At 40.3% G+C, this 25894-nt stretch overlaps 1 protein-coding gene across 1 annotated transcript in view; it reads left to right on the top strand.

Moving 5' to 3' along the window:
- Positions 1 to 20853, top strand: part of GPC4 (glypican 4) — a 116998-nt gene extending 96145 nt beyond the window's left edge. The window contains exons 4-9 of the mRNA NM_001265741.1: positions 11354 to 11519; positions 16634 to 16764; positions 16874 to 17020; positions 17925 to 18061; positions 19424 to 19599; positions 19695 to 20853. Coding sequence (NP_001252670.1) covers positions 11354 to 11519; positions 16634 to 16764; positions 16874 to 17020; positions 17925 to 18061; positions 19424 to 19599; positions 19695 to 19897 — 960 coding nt within the window. The 3' untranslated portion in view covers positions 19898 to 20853. The remainder of the gene's footprint in view (positions 1 to 11353; positions 11520 to 16633; positions 16765 to 16873; positions 17021 to 17924; positions 18062 to 19423; positions 19600 to 19694) is intronic.
- Positions 20854 to 25894: the final 5041 nt, after the last annotated feature.

The following is a 25894-nucleotide window of genomic DNA, read 5'->3' as shown; positions in this document are numbered from 1 at the left end:
AAACGATTCTCCTGCCTCAGCCTCCCTGGTAGCTGGAATTACAGGCATGTGCCACCACACTCAGCTAATTTTTGTATTTTTAGTAGAGATTGAGTTTCACCATGTTGGCCAGGCTGGTCTTGAACTCCTGACCTCAGGTGATCCGACTGCCTTGGCCTCCCAAAGTTCTGGGATTACAGGCATGAGCCACCATGCTGGCCAAGTATCACTAATTGTTAATAAGCAACCAGGACTGTCGTGGACTGGCCAGGATACACGGGTCACTCTAGTTAGAAAACTTACATTCACCAGAGTGAAGATAAAGATTCTAAAGCATGGTTTATTAGGAAAAACAGGTGCTCATGGGATTTTTCATATTAGAATTGGGTGATAATAAGGATTAGTTGATTGATTGCATTCATTATGTTGTTTGTTCTCTCTCTCATCTCCAGGCCATAAACTGTCAGGAAACAATTCTTTCTAGTATGTTTTTGTTCACTCCTTCTTTGATATTTTCATCATAAATTGCAAATATTTATTGGGGCATATGAGGGTGGAGTTGAGGGTAAGTGGGGAGATGATTGTTATAAATTGAAGGAATAATATCTGATTCTTGAACTTCTGCCAACCCCAGCAACCATTATTAATCTTGGACATACTTTTGTCAGAGTCCCTAAAACAGTGCACAGTGAATCAGATCAAAGTTGTTTGCATTGTGGTGCACCCAGCACATTTGCTCTCCTTCAACAATTCTTCATGTTCATCCTCTACTGAAAGGGCAGAAAGACACTGTCATGTGACTTGGACATCTGTGCATGCATGTGCATGTGCGTGTGCACTTGTGCCAAAGAGAAAGAGGGTCAAGAGCCCTTTGCTAGTGTTTGAAAAGTACTTTCTTTATGTTAACCCTCTCCCCTTCCTTTGAGTTTCAGTGTTGATTCTTGGAGAAAAAGGGCCAGACAGCAGACTCAAGCCTGCCTTGGTGTTAGCCTCACTTTGCAAGGTTGGAGCATACTTTAGAGAACTGAACCTACAAACATGGATAGGGAGGGTAGCCAAACCAAGAAGTTTTAGAGACAAGTGATTGCAGGTTAGAGGATTGAAGGCTAGAAAAGGCTTGCCTTTGTTTTGCGTCTCCCTACCTCCCAGGTTACAGGGAAGTAAGCAGTTGTGCCTTCCCTGTGTTGCATTCTTCTGGACATCATTCTCAGAATTAACCGTGGGAAACCAAGAAGCTTGACTTTGATATTTAAGATGCAGACACCCTTACTTTTGCAACAAAGATATGTGACCCAATGTGAAATAGTCACAGTCACTTTTTCTTTCTCCTTTCTTTTTAAAAAGAGGCAGGATCTTGCTCTTTCACCCAGGCTGGAGCTCAGTGGCACGATCATAGCTCACTGCAGCCTCGATCTCCTGGGCTCCAGCAATCCTCCTGCCTCAGCCTCCTGAGTAGCTGGGACCACAGGCATGCACCATCATGACTGGGTAATTTTTTTTTTTTTTTGGTAGAGACAGAGTTGCGCGGTGTTGCTCAGGCTGGTCTTGAACTCCTGGCCTCAAGCGATCCTCCCACCTCAGCTTCCCAAAGCACTGGGATTGCAGGGATAATCACTTTCTGATGTTGCTTTTGGTATGAATTTTTCTTAATAGAAAGAAAAAGAGTCCCTGTCTACCTTAGTATTGTTAAATTCTTTGAGAAATTTACTTTTTTTTTTGTTTTTTTTTTTTTTTGAGACAGAGTTTCACTCTTGTTGCCCAGGCTGGAGTGCAATGGCACAATCTCGACGCACCGCAACCTCTACCTCCCGGGTTCAAGCAATTTTTCTGCCTCAGCCTCCCACGTAGCTGGGATTACAGGCATGCGCCCATACCCGACTAATTTTGTATTTTTACTAGAGACAGGGTTTCTCCGTGTTGGTCAGACCGGTTGAACTCCCGACCTCAGGTGATTCGCCCGCCTCGGCCTCCCAAAGTGCTGGAATTATAGGCATGAGCCACCACGCCTGGCCTTGAGAAATTTACTTTCTAAATATAACCCTAACGATTTTTGTTTTCAAACTTGATCTCTATTCTATAGTCATTGTATTCTCATGTCATCCTAAGAGATAATTATGTAGTTGTATGGGAATACAGTGAACAGGAGCAATATGGCTGAATTTACATAGAGTAAAACATAACTTGCCAATTGTTTATTTGAAAATAATGTTTTGTGGCTACTTTAAGTATTGTGGTCACAATTGGGAATGCCTAAAAAAGACAATGTTTTTGCTTCACAACTGAGCTTCTAAACTTAAGGACTGACTTGAAATCAAACCCTTTAATTAAATTTTATTATCTAAATGAATAAGGCATATAGGCATCAAGTCAGTTTCTAAAGGTGCTGAAACAAGAATTCTATAAATATCTACCATCTGTGGAATGCATCTGTATACAAGCATGCAAGGCATACTTGCATACCTGAAAAAATATTTATTACATTAATTTTTGGAGTATGACAACCAGTTAAAAAATTTGAGATACAGTGGTATTGGAAAGACAATAAAGGATCTGGCTATCAAAAACATTTCAAAATGAACATGTTGAATAATTCATTTGATTAATTTATAAATAAGATTCTCTACCAGTTTGGATACCCAAGTAATGTTTTATATATATGGGTTCCCACCTCTGCTAACCCCTGCCCAAGAAGCAGTTTGCAGGTGGATCTAGAACAACCCAAAAAACGAACGTTTCTTCTTTTGGTGCCCAATAATATTAATTGCTTCGGGCCTGAAAAAAGACCTTTCAAAGTAGGGATGTGTTCCCTAATTGAAGAGAGCCACCTCATCAGCCACTTCGTCTACAAAGAGATCTTTCTTCCTTTCTTTCTTTGTTTCTTCTTTGTTTCTTCTTTGTTTCTTTTCTTTCTTTTCTTTTTTCCTTCCTTCCTTTCTTTTCTTTCTTTTCTTTCTTTCCATAGAGTCTTGCTCTGTCACCCAGGCTGGAGTGCAGTGGCATGATGACAGCTCACTGTAGCCTCAACCTCTGGGACTGGAGCAATCCTCCTGCCTCAGCCTCCCAAATAGCTAGCACTACAGGCACGTGCCACCACACTCAGCTAATTTTTTGTTTTTTGTAGAGATGGGGTTCTCGTTATGTTGCCCAGGCTGGTCTCGAATTCCTGGGCTCAAGTGATCCTCCCACCTTAGTCTCCCAAAGTGCTGGAATTACAGGCATAAGCCACTGCGCCCAGCCTGCAAAGAGGTCTTTAAAGTGAAATACGAAAAGCATCATGGTCTTGTTTGCATACTTAGACATGTTCCCATTTTCTCTTCATGAGTGGATGCCCAGTTTACTTTTGTAGCAAAAGGGTTGTAGTTAAAAGTTGAGCAATGATTTGGTTATCACTGAACCTTTGCAAGACCATTAGCACTAGCAAGCTTAAGTTACTTCAAGAGAAAGGCACTTCGTAGTTGAAGTACACTTGCCTTGCTTTTGTTTTTTCTGGGCTCAAATCTCCAGTGATTTCAGCTCACTCCATTGAGCTTTACAATTCAAACTTCCTAAAAGCCCCTTAAATTAGTAACAGATGGTTCAAGAATACCCTTGTACTACATATCTTTATATTACTTCATCTTTATTTGTCGTGGTTCATGATACATTTCTTATTCACCTGGTTGTATCAGCAGTTTTGCCTGGAAGGATGAAGTCTGTTTTGGTCTTTCAGAAATGGACAAGTGGTTACATGCACCATGAAAATTAATAGCTCCTATGCCAAAGAGAGTTGCATTCTCATGGTTTCATTTAACACTGACATAATGGGACTATGTCTACACCTCACCCCAAACTACAGAAGCTATAATTAGAAATCAGTGCCTCACCATTGGGATGTCTAAATGACTGTCCTGCCTTGAAAACAATTTTCATTGCTCCCTCTTTATTTCTATTTGCCTTTGTTTTGCATCTCCCCACATCCCAGGTTAGGGTGGGGGAAGTAAGCAGTTGTGCCTTCCCTGTGTTGCATTCTTCTGGACATCCTTCTCAGAATTAACTGTGGGAAACCAAGAAGCCTACAAGAGTACTAAACAAACTATTTTACCACTTCTCAAAATCATTATAAATATAAATTTTAAAAAATAGTCAATACAAAAAGCTCTTAAGCAAAGTGTAGACACATATTCAACTCTCAATATTCTTTTTCACTCACAATCTTAAGAATTGCAAAGAGGAAGATGGGACTCAAGCTATGGAAAAGGGTGAGGATGGTAGGTGTCAAATTGAATAAATTGAATTTACATACTCACAAAACAAAAATAGAGCCCTTTTCAAGGGGGTTGACTTGTAAGTGTTAGCTGAGTCTATTCATTTGAAACAAAGACAAGACACATTTCAAGTATTTATGAAGTTCCAGTTTTATCTACAACATCTCCAGAAATATTCCTGAATGAGTATTTTGTTATGCTTTTTAGATTTTATTATTAGAGGAATCATTAGGAATCATTAGGAAGTTTGAATTGTAATTGTAAATGTAAATCCTCCTTTCTTTGTGTATATGCATTGAATTCAAAACTGGTTAGGAAATTGTTGAAGAAACTCATCACATAACATGGCAAGTGTGGGTTCCCTATCACTCTTACCGTAATTTTGGGAATAGTTCTGTTATTCCTATTGGGTGCTTTTGTTACCAAGCAACAGATAAAGTCTAGACCTTGGCCGAGCACGGTGGCTCATGCCTGTAATCCCAGCACTTTGGGAGGCCAAAGCGGGTGGATCACGAGGTCAGGAGATCGAGACCATCCTGGCGAACACGGTGAAACCCCGTCTCTACTAAAAATACAAACAAAATTAGCCAGGCGTGGTGGCGGGCACCTGTAGTCCCAGCTTCTAGGGAGGCGGAGGCAAGAGAATGTCGTGAACCTGGGAGGCAGCGGAGCTTGCAGTGAGCGGAGATCGCGCCACTGCACTCCAGCCTGGGCGACAGAGCGAGACTCTGTCTCAAAAAAAAAAAAAAAAAAAATGTAGACCTTTTCTGCTTGCTTGCTACTATTGGCTGTGCAGAAAACAAACAAAAAAATAGTACAATGAATGTATGTTAGGAGGTGAAATAAACTAAAAGGAAATGTATTTCTAGCTTCAGTACAGCGTGTTGACTATCATCACTCTGTAATGTGGCTTAAGGCTCGTTCTGAATTACTGAAATGAAATCCAGGCTGTGTGAAGAGTTCTGTTCCAGCATTTTTTTTCAGGCTGCTTGCAGTAGTTTTTAATGTGGTGTTTGGAAAATGCAGGTTATTGGGTAGAAAGTCTCAATGTATATGAAAAGAGTCTTTGCAGAAAAGGCTTTTTATAGCAGATCATTATGGCATGCAGATGTCATGATAAATGTATATATCCTGAGGAAGGCAGGAATGAGTATTTTTAAAAGAGTTTTAATAAGTTGAGAAGGAAATGAGGCGTCTTCCCCCCACATACACACTGACTTTTGTCATGAAACATAGATTGACTCCTAAAATCTTAAATTTTAAGATACCGCCTACAGTTACCTTATCATTAAGAAAGACCTTGGTCAGTCTTGAAGGATTTTATAGGCTTGAAAATTTGGTATCAATGTATTGTCATTATGGGTCAATAATTCAGATTGATTTTGATATATGAGTTAATATGGAAGTACTCAGTCCAGATGTTATTCCCTTTCTATCATACCACCCCACAAAAGTAAATGAATCAGACCTCATTCTTATGTAAATAATGTCAATCTTTTTATTTTTATGCAAAATATGTCCCATTTTATAGTAGGAATTGATCATCTCTGCTACATTAGCTATAGTTCTTTCAAAACGTTAAAACTTTGGTAAAACATGTAATTGATTTCTGGTTGGTTTTGTTCAAGTGAACTTTTTTCTCTCCACATCCGGCAGTGTTGTCTTGAGCCTTTGAATTATTTGTGAGCAGGGACTGATGAGTAATATATATATATTCATATCCTTTTTCTCACCCGTGGCACCTTGAATAGTTCTAAAGACATAGCACTGGCTCAGTAAGTCATTATTGTTTTACTAAACAATATGTCATCTCATCCAAGTATCTAGTGAGATATTGCTCCATGTAGAACGGTTGATCCTAAATTACCCTCCAACATAAAAATTGATTCATCTGGTCAATAAACATTGAAAACTGAAAATTGTCACTAGAAAACATCCAGCTCCGTAGTGGAGTGTACATTGTACATGGAGATACTGTACTAGGTCTAGGAGCTCTGGCAAAAGGATTAGGCTTATGTACTGCCATCAAGGTTCCTATAGTCTGTTACTCAAAAGAAGCCATTTAGGTACATATCATGGAAGTCAACTACACCTACTCTGCAACCAAATTGCCTAGATTCAATTACTGGTTTGGCCATTGACTGGAAGACCTTGTGTAAGTCCCTTAATCTCTTTGGGGCTCCACTTCCTCATCTGTGAAATGAGATAATACTCACGTTGTATGATTATTTTGAGGCTTAAATGAGTTAATACATGTAGAGTACTTAGAACAAAACCTGGTACATACTAAATACTGTTTAAATGTATCATAGAAACCAATAAAATCCAGTAAAATCTATCAGTAGTAACTCTGCCATAGAACAGAAAAATTTTCTCTTGAATCTTGACCTCAAAACCCTCATGACCATGAAACCATAAAAGCTAAATAAGCATTTTCTTTAAGAGATCATCAAACCATTCTTTTTATTTGAAGGGGGAAGGGAGGAATGTACAGTTTTTCTTTTCCCATTTCTTCATATGATTTTAAGAAGTAACTATTAAATCACTAAGAGAGGTCTGAAAAATGTAACTTTAGTAAAAAGTAGTCATAACTCCTACCCCTGCTCTTAACCCAGCCCCAAGGATTCTGGAACTTACTAATATCTACGCTCAACCAACCCTTCTAAATAAAAGAAAAAACATACTAAATGTTAGTCAAGAGCTGTGCCCCAAGATAACAATCAAATTGAACAATTTAAGTGGCACGCCATGCCATGCCATGCCATGCCATGGAGAATAAATACACAACTGAAGATTAAAGGAAGACCTTTTTGTTAATCCCTGTGTGGTATGATCTACTGCTTGGTTTCGGGTCTTACGGAATAAATCTACTTCAGCAAATAAGTTTTTGAAGACTCAAAAGAAGTAATTGATTTTGAGGGTTACCAGGGAGTAGAATGTGAATGAACTTGAATTTCTATTCAAAATGAATAAAGCCCCAGAACAAAGTCTGACTTAGTCCACTGCTATATTTGCTTAAGGGTGAAAGGTTTGCCTCTAATAGTGTGGAGAGACCATTGAGAGCTAATGAAAGAGCCCCCAGCAGTGCCTGGTATATTACCATGTGACAGAAGTGCCACCACTGGATCCAGGAGATCTCTGACTTTCACCAGAAGCTCCACGAGAGAGCTTAAATTAAAGTTGCAGATTGAACATGCCAAATGTGAAAATTTAAGATCCGAAATGCCCTAAATCTGAAACTTTTTGAATACCAACCTGATGCTTAAAGAAATGCTCATTGGAGCATTTCAGATTTTGGGTGTTCGGTTTAGGGATGCTCAAACCATAAGTATAATGTGAATATTCAAAAAAAAAAAAAAAAAAAAAAAACAAACCCAAACACTTCTTGTCCCAAGCATTTTTGATAAGGGCTACTCAACATATGCCATATACTGTGTAGCTTTTTCTTCCATGGTGGTGGCACACTTTTGGCTCTTACACCAACTTACATTGCTTCTTACTAAGATGCCCCTAAAGACTCTAAAAGAGAGGCAGCCATTTTGTTTACCCATTAGGGTAGTCCAAAGTCCTTGACACTCTGGGCTCACCATTCTGAGCCTGGGCGGGTCGACAAGGGTGGGGCCCCAAGGCCTGGGTAGTGCTAGCATTATTGCTGTTTTTTCTAGGGGGATGAGGCTTTGCAGGGGAGACCTGTTTCTTTAGGTCTTGTGACTGTTTTAAAACTCTTCCCTTTATATTAGGGCCTCATCCCACTAAAACAGATTTGCTTTCCAGATTCTGAATTCCCTTCATGTGAAATAGTGCATGGTGGTCTGACTAGTGGTTATGAGACAAAAGACAGAGTTTTTTCTAACTTTAATATTTTATGTGTCTTTTCTCTTTCCATTTTTCTTATAACTTCCTCATCTCTCTTTTCAGTTCTGGTATTATTTAGTGTTTCTGTAGGATGTTACAGCTGAGTTCCCTGTGACCATTTTTAGTAGTTACACAACAAATCATGTACAGAGCATGAGCCAGCACTTAGCCAAATAATGAAACGGAAGAACTCTGCCAAACTCAGCATCATAATTTCCCTTAATACAACTCTACTGTATCATTTAGTTTGGTCTCTTTTTAAAACTTGAGCCTCCATCAGTCTATTTTAGGGAAGGGTACTACAAGGTCTATTGCATAAATGATTTGACTTGCAATTGAACTAAGAATACAATGAACCATTTCTTAGAGTTATTTTTTAGAAGAATGAGAAAGGGCTTATTTGAAAAAAAAAAAAGTGTTTTCTGAATATAACTATCTTGGGTCTAAAATTTTTGCTCATTTCCTAAAGTCCTTTACCACTTTGGAACTGCTTTGTATTTTGTAGAACAGGTTTTGTATTCTAATATAGAAATTCTTAACTTGCCTTGCTACCTAAATTCAAATGCATTCCAGAATAATCGCTGGCACATAGTAGGTGTTCAGTAACTATTTGTTGACCCCATAGCTTTCTACATTTCTTCTTACTAGGGCATTGTCTCCTGTTAAGCATAATATTCAACAAATGTCACGTGCTATTCAGTGATTTTTCATTTCGTAGCCACTTGCATAACTTTTACCTCTTTAAAATCTAGCCATTTTGCAGTCTCATCAATGTGGAACCCAACTAAAACTAAAGTAGAAAATAACCAGTGCCTAAGATTACAGTTTCCTGTCATCTGGCAGGGAAACATGATACATCTGGGAAATCTTTTCATCACAAATGCTTGATAAGGTACAGTACTGGAATCCAATGTTGTGAGGTGACTGTCAGCAAGTTGCTTAATCTCTTTGGCTTTGGCTTTGGTTTTCTTATTTATCAAATGTGAGAGCAACACTCAGTGATCCTATGGTCCCTTCCAACTCTAAGACTTCTGTGAGCCTATGCTTCTCAAGCCACCTCTCCCCTCCAGTCCTGTTTGCTCCTTTATAAAAGGAGAGGGAGACATGTAGGGAAGTCTTAACAATCTGTGACTTTAAAGGAATGAACTTTTAGCTGTCCAGCAAATCTGGCTATCCAGAAAAGGCCATTCCTCCAGGGTATATTGGTTAGCCAAAATTTTACTGTACATTAATACATAGTTAGGACTAATTTAGTGCCTAGGAAAACATTTGGGAATGGTTAAAACTGTGGAAAAATCTTAATTCTTGGTAGGGAATGTTGACTTTAGTGTATACAATTACCATTTTATTGTTAACACGTATTCCCCCCTTTTAGGCTAGAGCCTTGTTTAGGATGAGGGGAATGGATGTGCGCACGCATCACGTAGGAGCCTGATTGTTTATTTTTTCTCCTGACACTACTAATCCCCTGTTCCTGTTCCTAAGGGTACTGCTGATAAGTGATATCCAAAGTAACACTCCAGAGCAGGTGAAGTGCATTGCCGGGCTGCCCTGCATCCCAGCATCTGTTCCCTGTTGTGGTATCTGCCTCCAAAAGTCTATGTTTGCAGAACTGGTGGGTACCTATACAGAAGAATGCACTAATCCTCTGATATTGACTCCAAAAGAGGAGGGTGGGGCAGAAAGAATGAGGAGACAGGAACTTTTAATTAGCTGCTAGAATGCTATGCCTAGCCCCAATCCTTTCTAAGCATTGAAGAAAACAAGTGACTGGATGGAATCAGCTCTTCTATACCCCAAATAATTTCACCTTATAAAACTAGATGAAATGAAGTCCCATTTCTCTGGAGAGGACGGCCAGCCCAATCTGACTTGAGTAATGTTTCCGTCATTCTTCCTTTCCTTCCTCACGAACTTCCAGTCGTAGCCCCATGTGTACTGCCATATGGTGTCCCAATTTGTTTCCTCCCTCCCTCCCTTCATCCCCTCCCTCCCTTCATCCCCTCCCTCCCTCCCTCCCTCCCTCCCTTCCTTCCTTCCTCCCTTCCTTCCTTCCTTCCTTCCTTCGTCTCACTCTGTCACACAGTCTGGAGTGCAGTGGTAAGATCTCGGCTCACTGCAACCTCCATCTCCCAGCTTCAAGCAATTCTCCTGCCTCAGCCTTCTGAGTAGCTGGGACTACAGGCACACGCCACCATGCCCGGCTAATTTTTGTATTTTTAGTAGAGATGGGGGTTTCACCATACTGGCCAGGCTGGTCTCGAACTCCTGACCTCGCGATCCGCCAGCCTTGGCCTCCCAAAGTGCTGGGATTACAAGCGTGAGCCACCACACGCGGCAGCTGGTGTCCCAGTTTCTGCTTGATGTTTAAGCCCCTCTAAATTCTGGCCACACACATACTCCTGTGCACCTGACCTTATTTCCCACAATTTCCCAACCCCATTCTGAGATGCAGTGATATGTCCTGTACTCTCCTACAGGTTTTGTTCATTTCATTGAACTTACTTAGGATGCTCTCCCTTTGTTTGACCACTTAAGTCCAGCCCTTGTCTTGAAAATTTAACCAAAGCCCCACCTCTTTCATCAAGTGTTCCATGAACACTCTGTGCTTTAGTACTCCCAAGCCTTGGAAAGCCTTCACATACCCCCCAAGTTTAAGATTACTCATATTCTGCCCGGTAGAATGTGTTAACTTTGCCTTCTGCACAGCTCTTGGCACAGAACAGAAGACACCGTAGATATCCTTCTAAACCTTGATTTGGGGTTAGGGTTCAAAGGACAGCCTTGTAGTCAATGTGATTCAGAAGAAGATGTGCTTCTGTTCCAGTCTGGCAAAGACAAACACTGATGGTTGAGGCTATTAGCAGGGCATGCATGGTGGGCACATGAAGGTAGTCTCCTCGACTGCATTTCATGGCTCACACTGGATAGTTATTTGTAAAAGGATTTTGAGATATTCGAGCAATTTATGTGTGTGAGAGAGAGACTCCAGGAGGGAAGGGGGTATGGGGGAGGAATGGGTGTTTACAGGGTAGGAGTTGGTGTGCCTTGTTTGTTTTGGGTCATGTGATGTTCATCTCCCTCCTCTGCCCTGTCCAAGCACGTATCTTTTATCTAATCTACGTCTTCAGGAGGCAGTCCAGGCTTACTAATTGTGATCAATTACAACTCATTCTTAAGTTAATGGCCAAGTCTTCAGTGTCAGTGTGATAGAAGCAATTTCTGTCTCTATTTTAGCCCCACCACTACTGTCTTTTTTTCTTTTCACATATTAGGTAAACCCCACAGCCCAGTGTACCCATGCCCTGTTGAAGATGATCTACTGCTCCCACTGCCGGGGTCTCGTGACAGTGAAGCCATGTTACAACTACTGCTCAAACATCATGAGAGGCTGTTTGGCCAACCAAGGGGATCTCGATTTTGAATGGAACAATTTCATAGGTGAGCAAGTGATTAACATATTTGCGTTGCTAGAGATAGCTTAGCTTCCAGTCACAAGGAATGTTGTAATTGGCAGCTATGAAATTTGTTTGTTTTAGTGTTAGTTATTTAGTGTTTGTCAGAATCCTGACTATGTAGATCATACTCAACTACTTTGAGTATAGTAAAAACATTACTACAAGTGAATATTCCCTTGAACTAGTGGTGGCATTTCTGAAGGTAATAGGTACAGTGACTGCCAGGTTTTAATAACGAGAAAATGCTTTTTTCTCAGAGACAGAGTCTCTTTCTGTCACCTAGGCTGGAGTATAGCAGCACAGTCATAGCTGTGTGTAACCTGAAACTCCTGGGTTCAAGCGATCCTCCCACCCGCAGCCCCCCAAAAGCCCTGGGATTATAGGCATGAGCCACTCCCTGAGAAAGTGCCTTTTTGATATTTTCCCCCTAAAAGTCAGTTGTGTTTATGATTATAGGCTTGTATCCAAGTAAATGCTGGAGTACAGTCCTCATGGAGTTGTAAAAGTGGCTTTTAAAATGTTATATCTGTTACACTGCAACCAAATCTTCTGCAAACAGGCCAGATATGTATTTGTTATTTGGATCAGGTGAAATCTGATTGAGAAATTTAGGGATTCTGTTTCTGTACACGATTCAGCAATAGTAGTCTGCTCTGGTGAGAGTGGAAGGACTTTAGCCCTGAGAATGTAAGGGATACGTATTCCTGCATATATCTTCCACCTAGAAAACCATTCTCAGAGCCCAGACAGCAGTGTAAATGAAGTGGCCAATTGCTGAGAGGGTTAGTTATGATTTTGGGGAAAGGACAAATTAAGGAGAATTTAAATGTCCAGTTGTCAATTACCTTGATGCCTGAAACAACAGTGACCAGTGTTGAAGTTCATTATGCTGAGTATTAGTAGGACCGCACACACATACTAACAGCTCACAAAAGGAAACTCACATTTTTCCCCACCCCAGTCACCTTTGCATAATTGCCAAATTTGAGTGTCTTTATAAGCACCTGTTTTTCACTTATTTGTCCAAATCATGGGAACATGCATGCAGTTTGCTAGCTTGTTTTTCTGGGGGGAAGTGAGGGGTGTTAAGGTTGGGGAATGCTTTTTAGTCTGTGTGAGAGCTAATTACCATATTAACTCCGTTTGAAAGTGCATCAATAAATTGGCTCCAACAGATTCTTAAGAACACTGACACAGGGGGAAAAAAAAAGATGTGAATATTAAGCACTTCAGCACAATTGTAGCCTAAATAGCTCAAAGCTAGAAGACCTGAAAAAATCTTCTACACACAGAAAAGCAGAATCTCATGAAAGGGAAGGCATAAGACCAGCAAAGACACACAGGCCAAATGGCACATCATGCCCAGAATGAAGCCATGGGAGAAATTGTTGATTCAAAGTATTTCTCATGAAAGTAAAAACCCATAGCATTTCCAGATCTAAAGTCGCTATTTTTGTTTTTTTCTCTCTCTCTTTTATCCCATTCTCATCCCCACATCCAAATGTCAAGTTTGCAGTTCTCTTTTGCTAAATTGAATTTTTAAAGAAAGTTCGTGATCCTCTTCAATTTCCCCTATAATTCACTGTTTCTCCAGGCAAGGTAGTAGAATTTGCCATATGGTACAAAAAAATGTATGGTGACAGTGATCAAATTTTGCTGACTTTTCTACACACACATTGGGAATAGAACGCAGAAGGGCATGGCCCTGCCACTATTTTGATACTCTTAACATGTCTAGCAGCAGCTATAACTAAACTCATATCCTTATATTAAAATACAAATGCTCCTACGTATTTTTCCTAGAGTTTACAGGTCCATATAAAATCAAAACCACACTCTGGCTTTCTTAATTGATGTTTTAAATCAGTTACTCTGAAACAAAGAGGACTTAAGTTGCTGCTGTTCTTGTTGTGCATTTTTAAAATTACATTTGTTGTCTTTGAAGAAACAAAATTAAACCCAAGTAGAAGTTGATAGGATTTCTGAATCGATTTTTCCCTAGTTATTTTAAGTGATAACTTTTTGGAGGGATGAGGTATATAGTTGTATCTAAACTTTGTTTTTAATGGGTATACTATTCTTTATTTCTAATAAGCAGATATAAAAGACCAGGAGTAATAGACATTGTTAATCTCCAGTGCTTTTTCATGAATTTTTCACAAGGGTTTAATTAATCTGCTTTGTAGTTGTAGAATTCAGTCCCAATTTACATGCCTCTGCTGTAAATTCTTTTTTTATTTCTTGTCTCTCTCCTTTTTTTTCTCTTTGCAAGGAATTTTTCTTTCCCCTTTAAATGACTGCAGCTAATGAATGGTCAAGGGCTTTTTCCCCCTTCTTTAAATCAGATCTTGGGGTTAAGTCGGGAAACTGCCTTTTGTTCTTCCAGTCAGGTCGTGAGGCTGAAGATGTGGGTTTCTGATTATTGGCAGCACAATGCAAAAGGAATCGCTTTCCCTAGTGAGAAGGGGATGCTTTGTTGCTGAGGGTGTGGGGGTAGACTCAGTGCCAGTGTCTTGAGCACTGAAATCATGCAGTTGGACTAGACCCTTTAAGAGACTAAGGATGAACCGGTTTTCCAAATCTGTCTTCTTGTTGCCATGCTCTTCCTCTCCTCTCTTAACTGCATCTGCAACTAGCCATGAATTGAGACCCTTTAGTAAATGTTGAAGTCTTGTCAACCTTTTATCAGGATGGATCCAAATAGTTAAAACATCTTGGAATTTGGTTTTATAAGAGGCTGGTTTATATGAAACCTTCACTTGGAAAAACAAACCAAATATCTGCCTTGCCCCTACCAACAAAAGTCAGTTTCTGGAGAATCATAAATTATGCTAAAGTCCACCTTGTTCTCCATCACATACTGTAGCTGTGTTAACACTCATTTGACTCAGGGCCAACCCCATTAATGTCGCATGTTGCTGCCAGTGGGAATTTAGTATGGGGATTGCTGGCAGGGGCACCAGCCAGGTCCTGGCAGGAGCCAGTCGGATATCCCACAAACAAGGGCCCCGTGGCTCGTATCAGCCAGAAGAAAACCCAAACCCCAAACCAGTCATCTTTGGCTTTCTCTTGAGGCTTCTTATCAGGGCTGGCTGCTGTTACAGAAGAGCCGATTGATAGCCAATCATGACTTCCTCCAGGGTTAGAGGCAGCTTTGGCTCCCGGGCTGCAGACTGCAGGCAGAGTGCACTTCAGTTGCATTCTTCAGCTGCGCAGCATGCAACGCCATGGCACCGGCCCCAACAAAGGCCCAGCTTCCCCCTCCATTCCCAGGCCCTTGTGTATAGCCGGCTTGCTCAGAGTTTACAAAGACGCCAAAGAGCCAGAAGAATTGGGGTTTATGTTTCCTTTCAGTCTTTCACAAACACATTAGTGATCTGGCCATTCCTCGCCGCTAGGGGAATAAGGAGATACAAAATGCACTGGGTGTTGTTGTTGTTGTTGTTGTTGATGTTGTTGTTTAAACGTATACATTTTAGATGTTTATTATCTGTCTATTCATAATCTTTTTATTGGGAGCAGGTGATTTCTTCTCAGCTTATGAAGGAATGTGCTTTCTGTACATGGCAGCCCTGATGATTTGACAATGATGAACACATTTAAGTTGTGCTCCACTTGTTTACAAAAGTCTCCTTTTGCTAGCACATCAAAAGCATTTTTTTCTCTCCTCTAGTACAATGGTATATTCATGCTTTCAGCCCTTACTTAGAGTTAGAAGCATCACTTGATTGGCGCTTACCACAATGCATTCTGAAACTTCATTTGTTATTACTGTTTTAAAAATTGCATTTCACGGAAATCTATTTGTGGTTTGTGACATCGGAATTGTAGTTTAGAGAAATGACCCCATGCATTCAAATGTTGTGTAGCATTTGTTCTAGGTTGAAGGTGAAAGGTTGATGACCAGATTTGGTTTCATTGATATGCTGATGCCTATGCTCCTTTCCACTAGAAAGCTTAGGTAGAAGCTCAGCTGGGGGCTGCAGTTGTCAGCGGTGTTCTTTGGGAAGGGCACAATCTTCCGGAAACTAGCCCTTCTTTCTAGTAACCATCCTTGCACTACCTGAAGGTGATAGATAATGTTGGTCTAACTCCTTTCTTGCCATACACTAAGCACTAGAGTGTAAAGCGGGGATAAACAAGTTTAAAAGTTCACTGTTTGTCATTAATGAAGCATCCTTTTTGTCATTTGGGGTTTTCATTTCCAAGTTCTTCTAATTTTGTAAAACAGGTAGCAGGCAAAAATACTAAGCCTCATACTCCTTAGAAACATGTATGGCAAGAAAACAAAGACAATGTATTTTATTGAAGCGATTCAGTGCTTACTGGAAAATGCTAGACTACTCCAGAGTCTAAAGCAGGATAATCGGTGAAGATATATACTGTGAGCCCACTAATTTTGTATACTGTGTCTTGTGTCATCTTTTCACTTTGGAAAAAAAAAAGAGGTACATGCTTTAAGATCAATTGAGGCCATTGTATTTGCAATGAGAAGTTTTTCTTAATACAAAAATTGGATTATTCAAAGTTTTATTATTTGAAAAGTCATTAGAATTCCTAGGAATCCTTTCATTTGTATTTTCCAACGGTGCACTCAAGGATCTGAGGGGTTTTGTTTTTAAAAATGAAAGAAAAGAATTAATATGCCAGCATCTTAACTGATTTATGTTTTTGACTCTTATAAATGGAATGTGAAACGAAAAGATCCTAGGGAAGTCTCTGGGAGAACTGGCATGTTATTTTGCCTCCAGCCTTAGGTTTGTCTTCTGGGAGCTAACTAAGCCTTACAGTGACAGTGGCTGACACACGAATAATCAGTATTGAGGAAAGTTCCTGATTTGATTTCCTTGCTGTAGAACTAAGCCTTCATCTGGCCATTTCACACTTCAGAGAGCTAGTGTTACGTAGTGACTAAATGCAGTTTGGTGTAAGGGAAATAGATATAAAAACATAAAAACAAGAATTCATTATGATCCATGTCTTACTTCCCCCGCCCCCATGCAGGAAACAGGAAAAAAAAATTAGATTGATTTACCCAAGGCCAAACTAATGATTGACTTTTTATGCTGTGTTGTTCTTCCCCAAACCTCATATTAGATGCTATGCTGATGGTGGCAGAAAGGCTAGAGGGTCCTTTCAACATTGAATCGGTCATGGATCCCATCGATGTGAAGATTTCTGATGCTATTATGAACATGCAGGATAATAGTGTTCAAGTGTCTCAGAAGGTAACAAAGGCAAGATGCTGGAAAGGGGAGCTGGGGAACCACCTCCCCCCTGCCCCACCCCGTGTTGGCATGTGACTTCCCTAACATGACTACACTTACTCCAATGCAGGTTTTCCAGGGATGTGGACCCCCCAAGCCCCTCCCAGCTGGACGAATTTCTCGTTCCATCTCTGAAAGTGCCTTCAGTGCTCGCTTCAGACCACATCACCCCGAGGAACGCCCAACCACAGCAGCTGGCACTAGTTTGGACCGACTGGTGAGCATTTTGGCAGGAAGGGCCGTGTTTAATGACAGTGAACTGAAAACTCTTGCTCAGAATGAATTTTTAGCTGGAAGGCTGACAAGTGTGGGTCTTTCGGGTGTCACTTTTCAAGCAAATAGGATGTGGATGTCAGTCAATCTGCCTGTCCCATTTTCTAGCTCAGAAAGTTCCTGGGTAGTCAAGGAGTTATGATGCAATAAGTCTTGTCTCAAAACTTCTCTTTAGATTCACCATGCATTTACTGAACATCTAGTATGTGTCCATCACTGTGCTAGGCACAGAGAAGCTCAGAGAAATAAGGCAAATCCTTGTTCTCAAAAGGTACCAACAAGGAGGCAAAGAGGGAGAAGTAGATGTTCCAGGCTTATTAACATAAAATGATGTTTAGTAAACACTGAGATGGGAGAAGAGTGAATAACTGTAGGCAAATTGCTTTATCCACAGTAATATGCAACAAAAATGTAAGAAAGTATTCCTACAGTAGTAGGAATACAGAAGAGGGAGTCTGCGGAGATAGGGATGGAGAGAAAGAGCAATAGCAGCTATGTTTCACAGAGTGCATAATATATGCGCTTGATCCTGACTCTAAAAGCCTTAGGAGAAGAGATTGCGTATTATCTTTGTGCCTACAGCATGGAACCTGGTAGGCCTCAGATGGTACTTACAATGAGGTGCACGAGGGATCTAGGCCACTCCTTTGGAACTTGCATTTCAACTATTCATTTGAGTGGTTTTGTACTTCTAAGATACAAATTGGAGTTGCATCTTCCTCTTCTAACTAAAGTTGAAAATGAATTGCATATCACTCTGGAGATACTTTGGAAATGGCCAGAAGGCACATTTGTAGGTAGTTTTGTCTTGTCTTACAATGATCCTTTTTTTGTTGTTTCATAATTAGGTTACTGATGTCAAGGAGAAACTGAAACAGGCCAAGAAATTCTGGTCCTCCCTTCCGAGCAACGTTTGCAATGATGAGAGGATGGCTGCAGGAAACGGCAATGAGGATGACTGCTGGAATGGGAAAGGCAAAAGCAGGTTAGTGTCTGTTGAATGAATTTGAAGTCTGTCCCTTCCTAGATGCCTGGGTGACCTTCAGAGAGGGTTCTCGCAATTGTCAACCGAGGCATCAGGAAGCAATTCACAGTAGGTAGCAACAACATGGAAGGCTTCTAGGCATTGTTAGGAACAGGCTTTGCACTGGGAGTGTTGAGAAGGCACCCAGTTACTTACAAAGAGTGCTGAGTCAAAAGTTTGACAGTAGTTATAGTCTCGTATTAGGGCTGTTCCAATAGTGTCATTATTTTAAAAATATTTAATGCCCGTTGCTCTTTGCCCAATGGCCTAGCCTAATAAATAACCAGTTCTCAAAGGTTCTGTTCTCTGACTTGATGCCCTGTGTCCCTCCCTTAGACACTCAATAAGTTAGAGAAGTACCCATACTTTTGTTTGTTTGTTTGTTTGAGATGGAGTCTCGCTCTTTTGCCCAGACTGGAGTGTAGTGGCACAATCTTGGCTCACTGCAACCTCCACCTCCCGGGTTCAAGCAGTTCTCCTGCCTCAGCCTCCTGAGTAGCTAGGACTACAGGTGCCTGCCACCATGCCCGGCTAATTTTTTTTTTTTTTTTTTTTGCATTTTTAGTAGAGACGGGTTTTCACCATGTTAGCCAGGATGGTCTTGATCTTCTGACCTTGTGATTCGCCCTCCTCAGCCTCCCAAAGTGCTGGGATTACAGGTGTGAGCCACCACGCCCAGCCAGTACCCATACTACTTTACTTCAACCCACCAACCTCCTCAAGAGGGATAGCTTCCTTCCTTCCTTCCTTCCATCCTTCCTTCCACAGAGTATCACTGTCAACCTGCTAGAATGCAGTAGCAAAATCTCGGCTCTCTGCAACCTCACTGCAATCTCAGCTGCTGGAAAGCAGTGGTGCAATCTCAGCTCACTGCAACCTTTGCCTCCTGGGTTCAAGTTAATTTTCTGTGTCAGCCTCCTGAGTATCTGGGATTACAGGCACACACCACCACATGCAGCTCATTTTTATATTTTCAGTAGAGACAGGGTTTCGCTATGTTGGCAGGGTTGGTCTTGAATGCCCGACCTCAAGTGATCCACCCACCTCAGCCTCCAGAAGTGCTGGGATAGCTTTCAAGAAGGTTTCCATCAAATTGGAGAAATGAGGAATCCACAGGAACAAGAAAGATTAGAGTTCATTAGGAATTGAAGAACTTCCATCTAATTTTGCTTAGTGGAAGTACTATAATCTAGCAGAAATATTTGATAATCTCTTGTATAATCTTGATAATCTTCAAGCCTGTAATCCCAGCACTTCGGGAGGCAGACAGATAAAATCTTTTTGCTTTACAAATCTTCTTACTGGGGTCATTTTACGTTCCAGGTACCTGTTTGCAGTGACAGGAAATGGATTAGCCAACCAGGGCAACAACCCAGAGGTCCAGGTTGACACCAGCAAACCAGACATACTGATCCTTCGTCAAATCATGGCTCTTCGAGTGATGACCAGCAAGATGAAGAATGCATACAATGGGAATGACGTGGACTTCTTTGATAACAGTAAGCATTTGTGGTTTGAAAGAACAAATTGCTCTTGTATGCCTTCTGATGAGAACAAGTGGAATGAAATTTCTATTCCTTTTTTTTTAAACTAGGTGATGAAAGTAGTGGAGAAGGAAGTGGAAGTGGCTGTGAGTATCAGCAGTGCCCTTCAGAGTTTGACTATAATGCCACTGACCACGCTGGGAAGAGTGCCAATGAGAAAGCCGACAGTGCAGGTGTCCGTCCTGGAGCACAGGCCTACCTCCTCACTGCCTTCTGCATCTTGTTCCTGGTTATGCAGAGAGAGTGGAGATAATTCTCAAACTCTGAGAAAAAGTGTTCATCATCAAAAAGTTAAAAGGCACCAGTTATCACTTTTCTACCATCCTAGTGACTTTGCTTTTTAAATGAATGGACAACAATGTACAGTTTTTACTATGTGGCCACTGGTTTAAGAAATGCTGACTTTGTTTTTTCATTCAGTTTTGGGAGGAAAAGGGACTGTGCATTGAGTTGGTTCCTGCTCCCCCAAACCATGTTAAATGTGGCTAACAGTGTAGGTACAAGAACTATAGTTAGTTGTGCATTTGTGATTTTATCACTCTATTATTTGTTTGTATGTTTTTTTCTCATTTCGTTTGTGGGTTTTTTTTTCCAACTATGATCTCACCTTGTTTCTTACAAGCAAACCAGGGTTCCTTCTTGGCATGTAACATGTACGTATTTCTGAAATATTAAATAGCTGTACAGAAGCAGGTTTTATTTATCATGTTATTAAAAGAAAAAGCCCAACAAGCAGTAAAATTTCCATTTCTCCCTGTTATTTTAGTTGCCTTATCTGGAGAGACGTGGAGGTGATTTTCTTTTTTTTAATTATTATTAAGTTAGGACAGAATGTGAGGACACGAGCAGGCTTCTGAGCCACTTGTCAGATTGTATTCAAAGCATCAATCCAAGAAGAAGGTTATACGTACTTCATTTATAGGTGGTAATTGGAAGAGACTGCAGACTACTGCTTTGAATGAGTTGAATTACATAAGCTAAGATCACTGTAGGTCCATTTCTTGAACCCACTTATATATAAACTGTAACCCATTTAGAAAAAGATTCTGGATATCCTCCCCCTTGAAGGATAGAAGGCGTTCAGGATGTCCCAGTTATCACATGTTCACACTTGGGTTTGGGGGTGTTTTTTAAAAACCAGGCAGGTTAGCTAGCCCACCGTGTGCTAGTTTTCATGTTCACACTGACCCTATTTGAATTAATATCCCAATGGCAGCAATAAGTGACCAACAATCTCACTTGATCCCCCTTGTTAGAGTGGTCCAGATTTCAAACCCAACTATGTACAGGGAGCTGTCTGGGAGCTAGCCAGAACTGGGGTACAGCCTGGGCTCAGGGAATAGCTGTCAACACTCGGGCAAAGTTTTTGTCTGTGCATGTGTATCTCCATTTGTTTTGGGATCCCAGTTTTTGTTTTAAGAGAGTATAAGGTTTTTCATTTGAGTCTTTTTCTTACCCGGCCCCCTCTTAACAGTAAAACAAAGGACTTGCCATGGTTCACAGCAATGTGCTGCGATCCAAGATATCAGCCAAGGAGCCCACTTAGGGGAGAACTAGGTGTCCAGATTTTTGTACGTGTTGTTTTTCTTCGGGGGTGGGGCGGGGTGGGAGTAGGTAGAGCTGAGAAGACTACATCTTAGCAGTGACCTTTAGCCATGTGGGTGAAGTGGCAAAGGCCATGGCCATGTCTGTTGTCCCAGGCCAAAGACTAACAACTATCTTGGCCCCTTGGGAATCCCTTCCTTGTGTCCTTACCAAATGATAGCTCATAAAACTCTGATAATGTAACAAATCACTTTCAAAGGAGTTCCCAGAAGTCTTCAGAAAGACTAAAATTCTGTAAGTCTCTTCCTGCTTTAGACAGCCATTAAGATCCCAACTAATTTTACTGAACCTAAAACCCACAAAGAGGTTGTTTGTGTTATTGTTCAATCTTCAGTTGTAAGAGTAATTCTCTATTTTTATATTGAAACATAATTACTTGATAGCTCAGGGTCTACATTTCATTCAACTTTTTACACCAAATTCTGCAGAGTGGTCAAAATGGAATATTGGGGGCTGTTGTAAACAGAGGCTTAATTTTATTAGAAGTAGTCAGTTATTTATTAAAGCATGATGTTAATAAAATAGGCATATTCTGGCTGGTGTGTATAAGTGTTTTTTTTTTAAACAAATCACAGAAGACATAAAATTGAAAAGGCACTCCATTTATATATGAGGGAAAATAGATTGTAAATAGCTAAGGGGCCTTGTGAGAACTTGGAAAATGTGCTGATACTTAGTAACTACCTCAGTTGTGAGGAATTTCCTTTTTAGCTTAGACTGCTATTACTTTTACTTGGTAGAAATGAATCTGGTCTCCAAAATATGGCTCAGACAGTTATCCCCATAGACCTTGTTAGATTGTTTTTAATTTAAAACCTTGAACTGTGCCCAGTTGTTTTCTTCCAGTCAAGTTCTCTAAACCAATAACGTTTTCCGAATTAAATATTCTTGAAGGTTCTTCTGGACTCTTACTGATTTGTTTTCTTTCTTTGCATTTTTTCCTGTTACTCTTTTATTATTTAAATTGTCTCTTGTTTTTGAACTTCAACTATGAAATAAACAAATCATAGATTTTTCCATTCAGGTCTGACTGGATAACTGTTGGCTTCTAACCAGCTGGCAAGCTCACCCCCACTCCCCAAAAAAGAAGAAAGGCAAGTTGAATATTTTAAAACCTTAAGAGTTCTGGAGTATGAGGTAGAATAAAAGCCTTGTTAGGAGAAGACCTGACTTTTCCAAAGTTAACAGCATGTGAAGGGCTTGTGTTTTACAAAGTCATTTATAAATTATTTTTCTTTAAAACACGTCACCTACTCTGTACCTTAAAGAAACATTTTACAACTCTTAGGTTTATATTTTATTTCAAAAATCGTAACTAGCACCTGTTATTTTTATTAAAAGACACTGTGAAGAATTTACATAAATTTCTAAAGTTTAGTTACTGAGTGTTCAAAACCTAACAGTTCACATGAAGTGAAAATTGTCATTTGTGATTACAGAATCAAAATAAAAATAGGTGTGAATGGTGCTACACAAATTTCTGCTTCCCCTTTGTTAGCAGAATATGTCTATTTACATAGCTAAAGGATAGTAAGTTATTAGGTTACTGCAAAAGTAATTGCAGTTTTTGCCATTACTTTCAATGGCAAAATACAGTTATCTACTAGAGGAGGGTGTGTGTGTGTGTGTGTGTGTGTGTGTGTGTGTGTGTGTGTGTGCGCGTGCACGCACGCGCACGCACGCACATGTAATGTCACTGCTAAGCCAAATGTAACTTTCTACCTTTTTTGAAACAATGACAAAGTACTCACAAAATTCTTCTGACTTTGAACTTCATGGGGAAAAATATAACTGCATGCCATGATACACTTCACAAACTCAGTTTCTACTTTTTAACTTCTAAAATTCTTCTAAAATTCCTTTTTATGTATGTGAAAAATACCTGAGAGATGACATTTGGTAACAGGAATTCTATTCCATCAATGAGCCAAATGCCAAATAATATTTACTGTGTACATAGTTTTAAATTAGGTAATATATTGGCAGGGTTTAAAAAACAGAACATATATCAAGAGACTGAGTGAATTTTCCTCCCATTCCTGCTTCCATCTGCCAAGTTGTCCCCACACCCTAAGTAAGCTCTTACTAGTTACTTATGTATGTCTTCTTCCAAAGTTTATTTATGCATATACAAGCAAATATGAATAGAAATTTACTCCTTTTTGTCATATAAAAGGTAGAGTTTTTTTGTTTTTTTGTGGTTTTTTTGTTTTTTGTTTTTTGTTTTTTTTTTTGAGATGGAGACTCCCTGTGTCCCCGAGGCTGGAGTACAGTGGCGCAATCTCAGCTCACTGCAACCTCCACCTTCCGGCTCAAGCAATCGTCCCATCTCAGCCTCATGAATAGCTGGGATTACAGGTGTGTGCCACCACATCCAGCTAATTTTGTATTTTTAGTAGAGACAGGATTTCACCATGTTGGCCAGGCTGGTCTCGAACTCCTGGGCTCAAGTGATACTCCCACCTCGGTCTCCCAAAATGCTGGAATTGCAGGCATGAGCCACTGCATCCATCAAAAAGGTAGTATTTTATGCTTATAATGTCCTATTTCTTTAGGTTAATGTTTTGAATATTGAGAATAGGAGACTCTGAGGATACAGCTCTGTAATTAAGTTTAGGATTCCTATTCTAAAGGCATGGCTTCTCAGTAGTAGCACATTTTGTGTTTTACTGCATTTTGGCCCAGATTAATTTAAGTAGTTTTACAAGAAACAAGCATTGAATAGAGTGAGGAATAGTTTGGCATTATAGTACTATAACCCCAGAGTGTACAATTTGAATGCTCTCTGTTTTTGTTAAGGTTTACTTTTGGTAGTTTGTTTTCATATCATCGCCAGTGCAGAAGACATTAGCCAAAATAGTTTGGAAGATCCTCTCAGAATACAGCATGTTAGTACCACAGTTCATGCTTCGAAATGCTTCACAGGACCTGCTGTGACCTGGAATTTACTCATATTCTATTAGAATAAAGTATTCTCTTTTTTTGAGACAGGGTATTACTCTGTCACCCAGGCTGGAGTGCAGTGGCACCATCAGAGCTCACTGCAACCTTGGACTTCTGTACTTGAGTGATCCTCCCACCTCAGGCTCCTAAGTACCTGGGACTACAGGCATATGCCACCATACCCAGCTTTTTTTTTTTTTTTGTAAAGACAGGGTATCGCCATGTTGCTCAAGCTGGCCTTCAATTTCTGGCTTCAAGCAGTTCTCCTGCCTTGGCCTCCCATGGTGCTGGGATTACAGGCATGAGCCACCACACTGGCCTAAAAGTACTTTTAATGCTTTCAAAAGCCCAGATGCCTTGCAGCAGCATCAGCCACCACACAGAATGGAGATGAGGGTACTAGGAAAATGTGTAACTAGACCCTAGGTTACTGCGTCCAATGGTTCAGTCATTAGAATATGCAAATAAATTTTTCCAACTTCAGTTTTCTTGTAAAGTTGAATTTTTATGAATCAGTGTTTGAGAGACTTCTGAGTTCAGTAAAATCTAAAGAAATCAATTCCTCAGCATGAGCGTCCACATGTGCAATTAAATGTACATTCTGCTCTACTTTTGACATTTCTTAAATGTTAGGAATTCTGGAAAAAAAGCACAGGGTTGTTGGAAAGACAAAGATCTTCACGCATCAATCCTACTAGGTAAAAGCTGATGAAAGATAACGAGTGTGTTTAAAGAGTAAAGATAAAGGTATATGTGTGATGACCCCAGGAGGCTTTTATGATCCTGTTCTCTGGTCTTTGAGGAAGCCTTTGGCAGCAACTTTGTTGCCACTCCATGTTATTCTTAATTCCTGTGTTTCTTGCATAGTAGGATTAGAAGACGTGTGTGTGTGTGTGTGTGTGTGTGTGTGTGTGTGTGTGTGTGTACGTGTACACAGACCTACCCACAGAGAGATTTATTGAGTGATTGTGTATTTTCAAACACTAAATACCAGGTAGATCTTACCCTGTCACTTATGGGCTGCCTTCCCATGGCTGTCAGTGGGGTGTGCTTGGGGAATGTAGACTCATTTTAATAACAGCCTAAGGGAAACATAATTAAGAAGGTAAGTCTCCTGCCAAGAAAAAGAAAATACACATATATAAAATGCATACCAGAGACCAAATAGAATTTCTTAGATTTACCACTGCCTGTGTGTGCTTTTCTGCATCACCACAGATAACCTAAAGCTGACTGTAACCTGCTGTTCATAGTGACTCACTGCACAGAGCATTTTGGTGCCAGGTTGGCCAAAAAGAAAGAATCACAGCCAGTGGGTGGTTTTCTGAACACACCCATTAGGATCTCTTGGTCCTTTTTCAGTGCATTTGTCTTTAAAGGTCTTTACTGTCCCCACCGGCACCTTTCTTTTAAAATGTAATGACAAACGGTTTTTACTCTGCTGTTTCAGTTCAGAACACTTTGCAACAGGATCTGGTAGCGGTAATGAACATTTAGACATTTATTATTTAAAAAGAAACTAGTTATTTGCTGTTTATTTACTTGTAACTTCCTGACTGAGAAGTGAGGCATGGGCTGGGCCTGGTGGCTCACACGTGTAATACCAACATTTTGGGAGGCTGAGGCAGGCAGATTACTTGAGGTCAGGAGTTCAAGACCAGCCTGGCCAACATGGTGAAACCTGTCTCTACTAAAAATACAA

Source organism: Macaca mulatta, chromosome X (genome assembly GCF_049350105.2).
Source record: "Macaca mulatta isolate MMU2019108-1 chromosome X, T2T-MMU8v2.0, whole genome shotgun sequence".
Lineage (NCBI taxonomy): Eukaryota > Metazoa > Chordata > Mammalia > Primates > Cercopithecidae > Macaca > Macaca mulatta.
Note: the sequence above shows the minus strand (reverse complement) of the source record. Positions and strands in the feature narration are given on the sequence as shown.